This window comes from Zootoca vivipara, chromosome 14 (genome assembly GCF_965207765.1).
Source record: "Zootoca vivipara chromosome 14, rZooViv2.hap1.1, whole genome shotgun sequence".
In the NCBI taxonomy this organism is placed as follows: domain Eukaryota; kingdom Metazoa; phylum Chordata; class Lepidosauria; order Squamata; family Lacertidae; genus Zootoca; species Zootoca vivipara.
This window is the reverse complement of record NC_142597.1, coordinates 20,545,718-20,561,976: the sequence shown is the minus strand read 5'-3', so window position 1 is coordinate 20,561,976 and position 16,259 is coordinate 20,545,718. Positions and strand designations below refer to the sequence as shown.

The following is a 16,259-nucleotide window of genomic DNA, read 5'->3' as shown; positions in this document are numbered from 1 at the left end:
GCAACAGTGCAAAACAAACAACAACCCAACAGGCGACCGAGCCAAGCCGAAAACCGCGGCTGCCGAGCGTCCAGCCTCCTCCTCCCTGAGCCATGCTCGTAGGCTGCAGATTTATCACCGACCTGTTCCTGCCAAAGAACCGGAGCTGCTCTTTTAATTTCCCCCCTTCTTCCTGCTGTGAATTTCTTGGCTCGTGCGAGGGAGTCTGCCTGGCAAACATTTCTCCGCTAGTTTGACAGGAGCCGACATCCTTGGCACAGAAATTCTGAGCACGTGAAGGAAGGAGGCATGCCCGTGGCTGGGACTTGTGGAAGACCGAGGCTCCCTAGGAGATTGGCTCCGTGAGGCCAGAGGTCAAGGGGGGATCATGGGAGGGAAGCAGGTCAAATGGTGAGCCAGTGGCAGTGGCTGTTGTCATTTAAAAGGGGGGCAGGTTGGTTGTGAAAACAGTCAGGGCATGTGGGCTTGGTTGCTAAGACTGTTCAGTGGTCCCTTGTTAGACGCTTATGTGGGCAACATTTTTTTAGGTAAGGGACCAGGCAGTGCTGGAAGGAATGATACAGGTAAATAATTTTCCTGCACCATAAATCCTGCAGAAATAGATTCAGTTCCCCAGACCTAATTTCTATGTGTTAGTAATGTTGAATGTTGAATTGGAATTTTTAAAAGAAAATCTGAAAATTGAAAGCTTAAAATGCACAATTCTCCTGGGAATTGATACCAAGACTATGAGTTTCCTTAACCTCCACCCCACCCCAACACTAGTAGGGGTGCATGTAGGATGCATGATGGAGATGACCTGTGACTCATGTTTTGGGTTTCAGGTGCACTCTTTGACTTGGTAACTTTATTTATTTTGGAGGTGGCCTGATGGCAGTCACTGGTAAATCATGGGCCAAAGAACTGTAAAATGGAACTGTTATCTTGCATGTGAAACTGCCATTAAACTGAGCTACATCTGTAAGGTGGTTATTAAAATCCTTCTGTAGTTGCATTTTAAAGCATGGTTGAGCATTTTCTTGCGTGTGCTACCCCCAAAGGTGCTTTAGGGGGTGGTGTGATGGATGATACCCTTCCGAACGGAGTGGGCATTTCTGTGGATCAGAATGTCCAGCTGCCCTCATCCCAGTGAGCAGTGTCTGCTTAGAACCACCATCTCCCAAATGCATTTCCCCATCATCTTGCTTTGCCTCCACTGGGCTGTCCTGCTGGGTTGCAACCTTCTTAATTGGCCCTACTCCCATGCCTTTGTGCTATACAGACATTTAACTGGTGAAGCTAATACTGACTGGCATGGTGATAAAGTGATGAAGAAAATGGCTTCATTTCTGCAGGTCTTAAGGAAGGCAGAATTAGCGATGTCTGCAAAAAGAAGAGTTGGCAGTCCTACTGCCTGTGTGACTTCTGTCACTAGAGCAGGCATGTCAAACCTGCGGCCCTCCAGATGTTTTGGACTACAATTCCCATCTTCCCCAACCACTGGTCCTGCTAGCTAGGGATCATGGGAGTTGTAGGCCAAAACATCTGGAGGGCCGCAGGTTTGACATGCCTGCACTAGAGTGTCATTGCCATGTTGATCCTGCAGAATGAGAGCTAGAGAAAACTTTCAGATATCTTAAAGAATCGCACAACAGTCCATCTCCCTCCAGCATTCTGTGTCCAACAGTAGTCCTCCAATGCTGATGGTCCCTGTCTAGTCTCTTTTCTTCTGTGGCATACTGCTCCTGTGCATGGAGGTCCCTAAAGGTGCTTCCATGGTCAGAGAGAATCCACGTGTGTGTGTGTCAATTGTGCTCTTCCAGCTGATCCCTAAGGACTGGATTGACAGCTGCGCTGAATGAAGCCCCTTAGTCCACATTGGTAAAGTGTAGCCCAAGTCACTGATTCCTTGGGGGTTGATATACAAAGCACACAACTTTTATGTTTTGTGTTCCTGCCTGCCTGCAGCTCTGGGGTTGGGCTAGTAGTATAGCAACCTGTGCCTTAAGATCTTGAATGCAGCCAAGCTGCAGTAGATTTAGTGGAAGGACTTTGATTTTTGAATTACGTTACTCAGGAGTTTGGAGACGCCTTGCTCTTGCCCTGTGTGTTAAAAACCAACATGCTAAGAACACATCAGGGTTTATGAGATGCTTTGATACTATTACTCTGCTGTGTGTGCCTTCTATCGGGTGCCTTTCTAGGTGTCGGATCCAACTCAAAAGTACTGAGAATATCTGGAAAGCAGGCTGGCTGGGGAGGCGTCTTCTATTTTTGTTTTTAATCCATTCTGTTTCCTTCACTCTTTCCCCCACTTTTTCTTTTGTATGCTCTACCTTTTGTTTCCTGTCTCTGGGAAAATGATACATTAACTCTGGCTCACACTTGCAAGGAGAAATTCTTTAGGGACATGTTAAATGGGTCAGTGAGTTTCAGATGCCTTTCTCTGTTGTCTGGGCGATGGATGTGAGAAGAAATTGGGGTGGGGCCACAGGGAAGAAAGTTTGAGTGGTTGGAGCAGAATAAGCAGCTGGGAGGACTGGGGTTAAAAACACACACACCAAAAGCTGAGTTCAGGCATTTAAAGCCAGATCATAAGTTGGTATCTTTATCCTCATGGGAGTTCACAATTTGCTAAAAATAATCTATTTGACTTTAGGCTTTAGTTGAACAAGGCACTTAGAAGCAAGGACCAAATGATCCTGTGGGTAGCCTTTGTTTGCAACTTCCAACTCCTAGGGGAAAAGTTGCCCCAAGAAGTGTTTGTAAGCCAGGGATGGGGAGCCTGTTGTCCTCCGGGTGTTATTGGACTCGCAACTCCCAGCAGCCAGCAGGGCCAGTGGTCAGGGCTGATGTGAACTGTACTTCATTAACATATGGAGGACCGCAACGGCCCCCACCTTTGTAAGCAGAATTCCCAATGTGTAAGTGTAGAATAAACTCCTTGACTTTTTGGGGGTATGTGGTAGCCCTTCTGAACTCTTCTCGTGTATGCTGGAAAAAGAAACTTACCCAGTATCACTTTGTTCAGCTGTCAGCATCCAGATCAGGGCGAGGAATGGGCTTGGCAGCAGAAGCGTGGCCTCCTAATCAGGAAAGAGTGAGATAACAATATCAGATAGCAGATTCGGGTGCCATTTAGGGGGGCAAAACGGGAAAGAGATAGAGATCGGACTCATGGAGCGCATTCCCTTGGGGAGTTCTTCTGTACTCTTGCACACATCCAGTTCATTTCCGTGGGGCTTGCACAGGATAACTTACTGATGGATTATGCCCCATTTTTAATTACTGAAAGTCTGTCCAATGAGTTGTTGCTTTTTACCCGCCCCATTTCACAGGTGCAATGTCCCCCTCTGATTAACTTGTCAACCAGGGGTGGCTTGTGAGGTGGGTGGAGGTAGTGACATCCTCCAGGCAGCAGTGCTCCACTTATTAGGACATGGATGGGGTGGGGCAAGGAATACATGAATGGGGTAGGGCTTCTTCTTCTCCAGAGCTCTATCAACCTTACCTTCTCGCCCTATTCCTGCCTTGATGTATTTGCTGTAATCCACTCCCTCTCTTACACTCCATTGCTGCTCTCAACATGTGGGCAGTATTTGCTGTAATCAAACTTTGCATGCTAACTTTATTTCACATAGAAAGTCGATGGAATTATGAGAGTTTGTAATGAAAATAATGCTTTCCTTCCCCTCCCCTTGCAGCCTCGCATCGCCCAGCCCTGTGAACAGTGCAAGGAGCGAGTCCAGTGTTACGCACTCAGAGGAGAAGGCTGGATTTGACATTGTTCGTGAAGAGGAAGCAGATAGCAGAACAGGTAGGGGAACAAACAACTGACCAGGTAAATTGAGAGGTACATATCCACTACTTGGGCTGCCACAGCCTCCCTCTGAGATTTTACTTCGGTTCTGCATCATGTTTAGGGCTGCAGTGGTTAATTTATTATTTGGCTAGATTAAGTGATTTTAACACTTTTAATGTACTGGAAAGGTAACTGATTAATGATAACTGCAAATAGCAAGCACAATAGGGGCAGAAGGAAAGCTCACTGTCTCGGGCCAAGGACTCGTCTAGTCTAGCACTCTGTTCTCACAGTGGCCAACATAACATAATATCTGTTATAATATCTGTTACAAGCAGAGCCTAAGTGCAACAGCACTCTCCCAACTGTTCTTATACAGCAGCCCAGCATTTCTGAGGGCAGCTTTCCACATGGCATTTTGTTAAGTGTAAACCCAGGATGTTTTAAAGCCAGGGGCCCATGACTCACTGTGGAACACCCTGGGGTTTGCCTCTGAAATATGAAGATGGTCCTTGCTCTTTTTCAGCAAAAATTGGTTTGGGCTGTTTCCACACCCTCATGATCTTTAATGCTGGTTTTAATCAGTTGGCTGGTTTTCAACCTGCTCTTCCTCCAACGAGCTGAGGGCAGCACAAAAGAGTCTGTTATCCTTTCTCTGTCTGCACAACTACCCTGTGACTAGCACACATTCACAGCCAAGTAGGGATGTGGGGCTAGGTCTTCCTGGTTCTAGTTGGTCACTCTAACCACCACACAATAATGACAGTTTGTAATTAGGTTTGTAATTTGAATGATCCATGTTGTTTAGGCATGTCAAACCTGCGGCCCTCCAGATGTTTTGGCCTACAACTCCCATGATCCCTAGCTAGCAGGACCAGTGGTTGGGGAAGATGGGAATTGTAGTCCAAAACATCTGGAGGGCCGCAGGTTTGACATGCCTGCCAGACCATGCATTTTGATTTTTTAAATGTATGTCACCTGCTTTCTGTACAAAAACAACATTCCAAAGGAATGCACTCCGGGTTTCAAAGCATCCCAACATCCCTTTAGAAACAGCCTAAGTCTCAGCTGGCACACACAGATAAAAACAGTGCAGTTTCCCTCCCTGATTATGGGATCCCCAGAACAAGGATGGGAATGAAAAACTGCAGCAAGAGCTCCATAGTTCATTCAAGATGATAGGATTTTAGGGCAAAGTCCTGTTTGAGCTTAATTTTCAAACCTATGATGTGACTGGGACACATTTGTAGTGCTCTTGGGGGACTCGCTTAAAGCTATGAAAAGGGGGGGGGGGAGTCCCAGAGAAGTCCCTTTTATCATTCACAGAACAGGGAAGGATGCTTTGTCCTTAACTCAAGGAAAGCAGTGGGTGGGTGGGATCCTCAAAACAAAAGCCTGAAATCCCCCATCTGACTAAGTCTGAATTCATAATAGCAGAAGCTGGAACAGAGCCTGGGAAAATGAGGGTTGGTACTTCCCCTCGGTCATTTGGAGTGACTCTTTTAAAAAGTATTGGGTAGTACTTGCTTTTTAAATAATAACAAATACAACATGTAACATTTTTATAATGTTTTAGTGAGTGTTCAAAGCATTTCACAACTTTATCTCTGCCACCCTTTACAATAGCTCATTTAGTGAGCATTTTTCAGTTGGGGGTGGATGGGTTGAGGCTGAGAAATACCGGTAGTATTTTGCCAGAGACCCATCTAATGAGTTCATAGCTGTATTGAGATTTGAACCAGGCAACCTCTGAGATGACAATTGCCACTCCTAAAATGCAGTCCTGTGCATGCTCATTTGGAAATAAAGCCCACTGAGTTCAGCAGTCCTAATTTCCAAGTCACTATGCATAGGATAGTGACTTGGGCAAAGCAATAGAAAAGTCCACTGTGCTGAAAAAGGGTTGGTTAAAACTAAGGTGTCTCTCTGCCCAACCCTGTCCAGATCTGTCAGTCTCTGCTAGTGGGGGGAGCTCTGCCTATCTCTAGTCTAAATAAATGTGGAAGGAAGGGATTAGGTCCCTTGCCCAGGGTGTTTATAGTCTCAGGGGCGTAGCCAGGATCAAAACTAGGGGGGGGCAAGCCATGGTTGTTCAGGGGCGGGGCCAAGGCACGGAAGGGGAGGGGCCACGAAGTGGGCGGGGCTAAAGGGCCAGCGGGCCTGATGACATCGTGGCAGCGGCAGCAGCGGCCACCTTGTGCTTCTGGGGCTGGTAGCGTTGGCGGCTACCCTGCTTGGCTGGAGAGGACGGGAGGGTCGGGCAGGCGAGAGGGGGTGGCAGGGCGGGCAAGGGCGAGGCAAGACACGGCCGCAGCCACGACGGCTCCGAGGCATTGCTGCATATCAGCATAATATTTCAACCATGGTTCAAGCCCCACCTTAGGAAAAAAATCCTGCATTGCAGGGGGTTGGACTAGATGACCCTTGTGGTCCCTTCCGACTACAATTCTATGATTCTATTGATATATTACCATAGCATATGCATCATTCTGCTTTCTTGAATTGTCCTACTCCTAGGCATAGCATCCAACTCCTAGAGGCCTAGGTGCCCCCCCCCAATTACTGGTAAATACCGTGTTTGAAAGAGTCATCCCCCCATGTTGATGGGCTTTCTATGTGGGGCTTATCTGCCCCCCCCCGTATTTTATTAAGGATGGAAGAGGGAGGGAAGGAAGAAATAGAGAGAGAGATAACTCATATTTGTGGGTGTCTCTGGATGACGCTGTGATGCTGGAACTCTGCAGCAATAGGACGGGAGGGTCGGGCAGGCGAGAGGGGGTGGCAGGGCGGGCGAGGCAAGGCATGGCCGCAGCCACGACGGCTCCGAGGCGTTGCTGCATATCAGCATAATATTTCAACCATGGTTCAAGCCCCACCTTAGGAAAAAAATCCTGCATTGCAGCGGGTTGGACTAGATGACCCTTGTGGTCCCTTCCGACTACAATTCTACGATTCTATTGATATATTACCATACCATATGCATCGTTCTGCTTTCTTGAATTGTCCTACTCCTAGGCATAGCAGCCAACTCCTAGAGGCCTAGGTGCCTCCCCCCCCCCAATTACTGGTAAATACCGTATTTAAAAGAGTCATCCCCCCATGTTGATGGGCTTTCTATGTGGGGCTTATCTGCCCCCCCCCCGTATTTTATTAAGGATGGAAGAGGGAGGGAAGGAAGGAAGAAATAGAGAGAGGGATAACTCATATTTGTGGGTGCCTCTGGGTGACGCTGTGATGCTGGAACTCTGCATGTACAGGAGCCTTGTAAGCAGCTTTCTCTCTGCTTGATTTACAGCAGGCACGTCCAACAGGTAGATTGTGATCTACCAGTAGATCACTGGATGTCTGTGGTAGATCACTGGTAGGTCACTGGCACCCCTAAAAAAAGCTCACCCAAAATTTTCCTCCTCCCTCAAAAAAGTTGAACTATGACCTGAAGCCCTAAACAAAAATGGGCCTCCCTCCCTCCTAAAAGAAGCTCAACAAGTTTGACCTAAACCCCCCAAAACAGGGCTTCCCTTCCTTTAAAAAAAACTCAACAGCTTTGACCTGAACCCCCTAAAAGGGGGTAGATCACCCCCAGTTTTAAACTCTTGAGTAGATCAGAGTCTCTTGGGAGGTGGCCACCCCTGATTTACAGTATACAGATGCAGGAGGAGGGGCAGACTGGAACACCAATGCTTTTTATAAACATCACTGTGTCTGTCAAAGCTACAGCCTCCCCCCTTTCTTATTCACTTCTTTTTAGCCTTGCAGAGCCACCTTAGTCAAATTGAATCCTCTGAGTCTGCACCCTCATTAAATCGCCAATAGAACTCTTAATGCTCCTGAATGCTCATTAACAACTCCCACTTAAGAACAATAGGGTGAAATGGTCAGCTATCGAATCTTGCCTGGGGATATATGCTCCATTGTCTTAACTGCTTAACTACTGGTAGCCACTTTGCTTTATTTATTTGATGTGTTTTTGTTACTGCTGTGTCTCCCCCCCCCCCAGCAAGTGGAGACTTAGCTGCTCTTGCTAAAGCAAAGCCCTTTCCACTTCAGTTTTTGGAGGGGAAAAGTGCTGGTTATGGTCTGTAAAATACATTATTATTATTTTTTGCTTCTAGGGGGGGGCAGCTGCCCCCTCCTGCCCCCCCTGCCTACGCCCATGTATAGTCTGCATTAGATGGATAGAAAGACAGACTGGGGAAAAGATGGCAGGTAGGACGCTGTGCAAATGTGGGAACCAACCTGGCATTACAGATTTTGAGACAGGAGTGACTTGAAAGCTGTCCTCCTGAAAAACAGTAGCATTGCTGTTGGGCCTTGTGAAATTGGCGCACTGCTTGGCAGTGGGGGCAGAGAGACTGTTAGTGTGAATGTGGCCTGTGTGTCTGCCCTACAGTTTCCCAAATGCAGCAACTAGAGCAAGACGTTAGTTCAGATTAGCACAGTGTGTCCTCTTGAGAAGATTCTGCCAAGATGAATTTTCACCTAAGGACATAGCATCCTGTAGTTAATGGCAGGAAGTCGTGGAAGTGTACAAATTACCCAGAGGCGTGTGCTATACTGTTGTCCCCCTTCTGAAGTGCGGAGGAAACTGGTTTTGGCCACCCGGAGTTCAACCAGCACATTGTTTTGCTTGCAGAAGAGACGTGCTCTCCCTTTCCCGTAGAGTTGCAGCAGGCCAGGTGTCCTGCGACGGGCTTGGAGACTGCATGGGAGGAGCAGCTCCTGGAGCAGCAAGATCACTTGGAAAAGGAGATGGAAGAAGCAAAGAAGATGATTTCAGGACTGCAGGTATCTGGTCTGCTTCCTCTGTCTGCATTTCGCCCATTTGCTTCTAGCGGCCACTTGTAAGTTGTGGGGCATAGGAATTCATTCATCCCCCCTTCAAAATATAGTCCGCCCCCCATAAGATCTGAGGGACAGTGGACTGGACACCTGCTGAAAAAGTTTTCTGACCCCTGTAATGTAATTTAAGGCATGGCTGTGGGAGTCAGAGGCTTTTGGTTCAGCTCCTTGCCCCATATTTGCCCACTCAACCACTTGGATCTGTAGAAGTGGCACTGTTACATGTGCCATGTAATACTTGCCCCCTCCTCTTGTAATAAAGCAATCTTTTAGTGTTGTAGTACCCACACTTTGGAACTCCCTGCCTATTGACATCAGGCAGACACTTTTTCAGCAACTGCTTAAAACATTTTTGTTTAGGTAAGCCTATCCTGACATATAGAAACAGATGTTTTTAGCTTTCTGACGAATTAAATTGTTCTTTGAATATTTGCTTTTAACTGGGATTTTTTTTACTGAGAATTTTAATGTCTTATTTCTTTTGTAAACCACTTTGAGGTTTTCTTACAATCAAGTGGTATACAAATGCCGTTAAATAAATAGTTTCCAAAAAGGGACCTGCAGCCATTCCTGAGGTAGGTAGGTAGTTCTAGAAATTCTGAGATAGCCCAGGGAAGACAAGAGAGGCATGCTGCTCTTTAAACTTCCGATACTAAGTAATTAAATGTGTTGAACGAATGCTTCAGTGCTGAGGAAGCGCACTCAGGAAGCACATCATCACCAAGGGCATGGCAAAGTAAAAAATTCACCAAATGGCACTGGCATAGGGCTGGGGAGGGATTTATATCATTCTCTGTACCACTTGATGACCATAATAGTTGCACAACTACATTCTACACAGCAATAGCAAATCATGATTGGATGTGTTATCTGGGGGACAAACTGTGTTCTACCAGATGCAAAGTGCTGGGAAAATACATTCCCACACCAGAAGTGTGGTCTGAGATGAACAGGTCTGGGCTATGTGTAACAAATGCTTACCAAATACGCTATTCTGGTTTTTTTTTTCTTTAAAGAAAGGGAATAATACACAGTAAAAACTATAGAGAAAAGGGGACAATCCCTTCATCAGATCAACAGTTGATAAAAAATGCTAGAATTCCATAGCTGCCAAGTTTTCCCTTTTCTCGCGAGGAAGCCTATTCAGCATAAGGGAATTTCCCTTTAAAAAAGGGAGAACTTGGCAGCTATGGAATTCAGGTTTCCACCCAAGGCGGCTAAAGGACTGAGTTTATTTGCCTTGTGAGAAGCCTTGCTTCCAATGATGAGATATAGTGTTTCTTCCTGACCGGTTTGTTCCTCCACCTCTGACCCCTCCCTGGTTACGTGACCCACCCTCCTCCTCGTTGCTCTGCTTGGAGGTCAAGTGCTCTGTTCCTTCTGCTAAAGGCTCTGTACTTTCTCAAGCACCAGCATTTTCTGCTCTGGGAACTGCGCTGGTTTTGAATTGTAAATGTTTATGTATGAGTGCACAAAGGCAGCATTGTGTTGGCAGCATCAAACAGGGCAGGCAGGAGGGTGCATTTGCAGCCACGGGAGACACAAAAGGCTCAAAAAGCAGGCAGGGCTGCTTGGTGCCCTGCTGAAAATTGATTGCCCACTGTACCCTCTGAGATCGTGCACTCCCTTCTCTAGTTCTTCATGCTCCGGGAGCCAACGGGAGGCAGCTGGTTCTCAGGGCGGCAGCTGCCTGGCATCATGTCTCCCAGGAGAAGCGAGGAGGCAGCTGATCCCACTGTCCAGGAAATTGGATCTGAATAGTCAATTTTCCCCTTTAAAGCCTCTAGTTCATGAGGGTTTGATTGAAGGCCCAGGGCTTAGCATGTTTCTGTGGGAAGCAGGACAGTAGCAGCTCCCTGGTTGGTCTCGACTGGATATCATGCTGGGCAAACTTTGGGAGCTCTTGGCATAGGAAATGCAAATGTGTATGAGGTTGGCATTCTGCCAGGGTTGCCTCTCCCTTGGTTATCTTATCACACACATTCTGCCAACTTCAGAGTTTAGCCTTGCTGAATCTCAGTTGGACTGTCACTGCCATTGGACAGCAGTGTTGCTTTCCAGTGCTCTTTCTGGGATCTAAGTAAAACATAAATTCAGCCTGCAAAGTAAAGACTACTTGCCTTACATATCTTGCCTTCCATATCTTAACTCCCGTCAGCTTCTGTCTCCTATAGTTGTTTTCATGCTCAGGTCTACAGAATGGGAATAATTACAGTCTTAATTCACAGGGCTAGAATTGCGTCTGTCTCTCTTTCTGCCTCCGTCTATTTCCAGAGTTCAGAGATGAGTGTCTATCCTTAGGTAGCCAAAACAGCATTATCCATACACAAGTTCAAGTAAAAATAGATATCTCTTGGGAAGCTAAGCTTGCTGTTTATACTGTTACGGCTTTGAAGACTTGACTCCAAAAGGGCCTTAGCGGTCTGCCAAAAGCAGCACTCTTTGTTTCTTTCCCTTGTGTCCAAATACCGCTTTTTAACGTCATCTGAGGACAGAATCCAGCTTTTGTGCTGTTGGGCACCAGTTGCTGAAACAGACAAGGTTGCACATCCCAGACGGGGCCTTTCCAGACGGGATTGAATTTCTCTCTGGCGCGTTTCCATGGAGGTCTCTGATTGGGCCTTTCCCTTTGCCTTTGTTGCTTTGCCAGGCCTTGCTGCTCAATGGGTCGTTACCTGAGGATGAGCAAGAAAGACTGTTTGTCCTTTGCGAACAAGATGCCTGCCCTGAAGAGCAGCTGGTGAGTCGGAAAGGCTTTTTCTCAGGATACACTTTTCTGTGTGTAGTATCTCTATGTAGGCACTGGTAAATAATTGCAATACTTTGCCTTCAGGTCATAGTCCGAAGCCGTCTGGATCAGAGCATGGAGGAGAATCAAGAGCTGAAGGTAAGAAGAGGCAGACACGATGCAAGAAAGAGGTTCCTGGGGCACCAGCTACTGAGCCATGTTCAGGGTCTTGTAGCTAACTTATAAAGCCAGAAAGGTTAGCAGAAAGACCGCCTGCTCCTCTATAAACCTGTAAGATTATTTAGATGGTTTGGGGAATTTTTACTTGTAGTAACAGACCCAACAGAATATCGCAGAGTGGTTACCTGGAAACGGGCATTTTTGCCTCTACCATATAGGAAGCATCATCCACAAATTGCTTCAGACAGGGGGAGGACCAAGAGGTTTGAATTTACTTATTTACTTTTGCATTTTGCAAGCCGCTTAGTGGACCTGATGGTCAAGCACTGGATATATACCTAACTGTTGGGGATGTCTGTGAGATGGAAAGCTTTCGTCTGATTGCGTTTTAAAAGTTCTCACTGGGTCATTTGTGTTTACACGGGAGGAGTTGAATGCTACATGCAGGGAAACGGTGGTTTGTTGTTGTTGTTTTTGTCTAACATGCAAATCCAAACCATTTCAAATTTTCATTGTGGGGCTATACCATGTGTGGGATCAATGGCTATAAAGCATAACAAGGAACAAGGGACATGTCCTGGGGAAACACAGATATCCCCCCCGCAAGGATGCACTTGCATGCACTGAGGGAAGCAAACCATGCAAAGTGCACAGACCATGCTCATCCTGAACCACTTCTGTTCTGGTCATCGGCAACCGCATCCCTTGGCAACAACCAGGCCTGGACTGTGGGAACCAGCTGCAGTGAAAGAGCATGCCTAGCACTAGAAATTATATCCCACCAGGGCTCTTTACAAATTCCTTAACATAAAGCTTAAATTCCCCATGTGTTTTCAGGTTTTCCGATGGAGAGCCGTGCGGGCTATACTTCTGCATTGGGTTTACTGCAGTCATGGCCTTCTGTAGTTGATTCTCCCCTTTTATTGTGTGATTCTGGTTGCACAAATTTCTGGACCCTCTCTTCTTCTCCCCTGTTACAACATCCCTTCTTCAGCTACTAAGAGAAGCCTAACTCTGCAAGGTGTTCTCGAAGCCTACTTAACACTGAAAAGTTACGCTATATTTGGAGAACTAATGGGGGCATTAGTTAAGCTTTCTAGCCATGTCTAAGTGTATTCACACTTTCATTGGCAAGATAAAAGCAGCTCAGGAAAAGGCAATTCTGTCATGTCTGTCTCATCTGGGGCCTATGCAGAAGTTGGCAGCGAGCCCAGGACTCTCGCTGGAAGCTACATTCTCAGGTCTGGGCCGAAAGAGAGATATTGAGGGCTTGTCGGTTTTTCCCGTTTGTCGTTTAATGTCGAGTCCTTAAGGGATCAGGCAGTGCCCAGGGGGGTATTCATGCAGGCATTGATTTTTTTCTTGGTTCCTTCAGGCTCATTAAAACAGGTCCTGTACAAAATTCCATTTGATTTTCAGGCATGAAAGAGGGTTTCTTTAAAACATTTTAGGTGGGGGAGGATGAACAGTGAAAGGAGGTAGGAGAGGCAGCATTGATTTTGAGACAGTGACATCAGGATGTCATTGCAACCTCACTTTGTTCAACTTTCAGAAAGAGTTGCAGAGGCACAAGCAAGAAGCTCGAAGCCTGCAAGGGGTAAAGGTGAGACAATAAAGTTTAAAATATTGGCTATGGCCTGTTGTTGCAGTTGGGCGTGATTGATGAAGAGGTGCAGAAATGGCTCACCCAGCCTTAATGTAGGGTCATACTTGCTTTTCAAAGAATCTTCTTTTGCACACTGCTAGCTATGTCTGGAACAAACTCGCAACTTTCATTCTCTCTGTGAACAGTGCAGAGTTTTAAAAGCAGCCAACTGGAGGTGTTGAACCTTGAATTCTGCTTGTGAGTTTTTCACCCTGACAGGACCACTTCTGAACATTTTGTAACACACATATAATCCCCACCTGCCTATCCAAATGTACACAGATGTTTGTAGCTGAAGATCTCTCACACTGGGATATATGGGTGGGTGAGGGGATACTCCAACCAGGAAGATACCGTAAGTGTTACCCATCTAAATGCCTCTCTCCATCAGGACTCACCCAAGGAATGTGTCTTTTTGGTAGCACTCTATTACCCCCCCCGCCCCCACTGCCTAGCGCGCTTGCCATTTCCCAGTTGGTGGATTGTCCAGAGGGAAATTAAAATGTGAAGAATAGCTGGAGAAAATGTGAAGGCGATTTGAGGAGCATTTGCATTTCTGCTGAATGTGCAAAAACTGATTTATGTGTCTGATTACAAGTACTCTTAACGTTAATGTGGGTTTCTGCAAGCAGTTTGTAGGGTTAGAGGCAGCTTCTCTGTTATTCAGTTTCCAAAGGACAAGCTGAATAGGCAAGGCAGGAAAAATCCCAGGGGCCTGGTCACATCGACCTCTGAAAATTTTAAATTTTGATTCCCTATCCTCCACCAAAAATAAATAAATAAATAAATAAAATTGCTAGCAAAAACAGGATGTAGAACAATATGTGACAGTACAGTATGTGAAACAGTATGTGAAACTGATACTTAAAAATTAGATTATTGACTGTAAGGGGCTAAAATATTCAACCAGACCCGAGGACAGATCATTCTGGGTGGGTTGAAAGAACAACCAGTGATTCCCTAATAAATGCTGCCTTTGCCATTTGAAAAGTGTTGAGGATCAGGTGGAAGTAGGCAATTTGAAAGGCTCTACCAAGCAATGAGCTCTGCAGTCAACACTCATTGGTCAGAAACAGTCACATCTCCAGTGCATGACAGTTAAAAAAGTCAGTGCTTGCTTTGAGGATGTGGTTGTGTGAATCTGTCTTCTCCTGAAGGTGAAGGTTGTTGCTTCATGGATCAGTGTACTGATTACTAGGCATGCAACACACATATGAGGGATCTGCAACAAATCTATGTGCTGTGCTTGGCTGCCTTCAGCTTGTTTATATCCCAGCCATGTGATAATCAGCTCTAGAGCAAGAGGTATTTTTAGTTCTGCCTCCTCACCTGATGTTGCTGGAGGAAAAAACCTGTGAGAAACACGAAGGGAGAGTTGTGGAAATGTACCCTGGCTTGGGCAGATACAGTAGGATTGCAGGGCAATGTGGTTCTCAGAGCTTACTTAGCTCAAATTCCATGGTATTCCCTAGGCCATTAGGCTTTAAATCGCATGCATGCTTCACATTCATTTTACTGCAGATGAATTACATGTGTCTTGCTGTGGTTTATGTATTTTGAGATCTTTATTTGGTCCACTAGCAGCCCTCAAAACAAGTGTCTCAAACAATATCTATGCCTGAATTAAAGGCAATTTTAGTAAAACAGTTCAGATCCTCCCAGGCTACATGCTGCATCGATAATATCGGCCCCTACCTGCAGTCTGAAGTGATGTACTCCATACAGGTTTGCCACTTCACAACATCGGGAGGCCCACAGCTTCCATCATATAGTGATACTCTGAATGTTACATTCTCAACTTTTCAACCCTGGTAGATGTTTACATCTTTCTTGAGTGGGCACTAGGGTACTACTAGGTGAGTGTTGTATAGTTCTACTCACTTGAAGATGCAATGGTAGCTTCTCATTCATGGATTGTGTAGGTGGTCACTGAGTGGTGGCAGTAGGAATTGACTCTGGGCCACACAAAAGAACCTCCAAAGGCACATCTTTTTGCCCATATTTTTTTTCACTTTAGCTGCCTGAGCAGCCCTGGGGACAGATACACTTTTTGAGATGCTGACTGCTGGCTGGAGTGTAGCTCTGTGGTGAGATCCTAGAGTTTGGTCTAAACAGTTCACCTGGGTTGGCCTGTGTAGTTCTCTTCCTCTAGCCACTGTGCTCTTACCTTCTGCACCTCCCTTCCTTTCCCCTTCACATTTTAGTCTGTAGGTTCTTTACAGTGCAGTTTCAAGCACATTTCCTCAGAAGTTAGTCTGAGTGCAATTATACTTGCTTTCTTGCAAATGTTCCAGGGTGGCAGCCTAAAGTGGGTGCATTTTATTTTTGCAGGATGCCTTGCAGCAGCGGTTGGTCCAACAGGATGCTCTGATTCTTCAGATAAAGCAAGAGCTGCTTAGAGCAAACATGGACAAGGAGGAACTGCATAGCCAAAATGTGAGTGGCCTTTTTGTGTTGCAGCGTCCCGTGTGAGGTTTCCTCTCTGGAGACTGACGCTCATGGGACTTGTGAGAGGGGTTGTAGCGGGAGAGCATGCACTTTGCCTGCAGATGGTCCTAGATTGAATCCTTAGCCTCTCCAGGTGTAGGGGTATGTGTGTGTGTGTAAACCATGTGATGTGAATGGCCTTCCTCTGCCTCAAAACCTGGAGAGCCACAGCTAGTCCGAGTAAACAATACTGGGATAAATGCACAAGTAATTGTGTGCAGGCATAAGGCAACTTCCTGTGTTCCTGTAGGAGAGTTCCATGCCTTACATTTAAAGCATGTGGCCTCCTCCTAAGAATCCTGGGAACTGGAGTTTGTCAGCGTGCTAGGAATTGAAGCTCCGTGGGGAATGAACTACAGCTCCCAGGATTCTTAGGGGGAAGCTGTGACTGTTAAAAATGCTGTAAATTAATATGGTGAGAGGGCAGGCCCGTGGGGAGTCGGGGGACCAGCCGTAACAAGACTGCTTAGGGGGAAATTATGTTGCTACAGCTCAGTGGCCTAATTAATGCCTTCTGTAGCCCATTCTCTTCCTGAGGGATCTATGTATGTAGCTATTTGCATTTTCCAAAATCACTTTGTCTAGTGAGAAGGGAGAAT

The 16,259-nt window shown here is 46.2% G+C and overlaps 1 protein-coding gene across 5 annotated transcripts in view; it reads left to right on the top strand.

The window, feature by feature from the left end:
* DIXDC1 (DIX domain containing 1) overlaps positions 1 to 16,259 on the top strand; it is a 77,403-nt gene that overhangs the window by 49,881 nt on the left and 11,263 nt on the right. For 4 of the 5 annotated variants that reach the window (XR_015947017.1, XM_088657799.1, XM_088657798.1 and 1 more), the window contains 6 exons: positions 3,684 to 3,796; positions 8,415 to 8,566; positions 11,271 to 11,360; positions 11,454 to 11,507; positions 13,081 to 13,131; positions 15,505 to 15,609. Coding sequence is in view for 4 of the 5 variants with exons in the window: in XM_088657799.1 (XP_088513925.1) it covers positions 3,684 to 3,796; positions 8,415 to 8,566; positions 11,271 to 11,360; positions 11,454 to 11,507; positions 13,081 to 13,131; positions 15,505 to 15,609 (565 nt within the window). In the remaining variant the exon portion in view is untranslated. Of the gene's footprint in view, positions 1 to 2; positions 391 to 3,683; positions 3,797 to 8,414; positions 8,567 to 11,270; positions 11,361 to 11,453; positions 11,508 to 13,080; positions 13,132 to 15,504; positions 15,610 to 16,259 lie in introns of those variants that run through there. The other variant, XM_088657801.1, reaches the window with a different exon arrangement.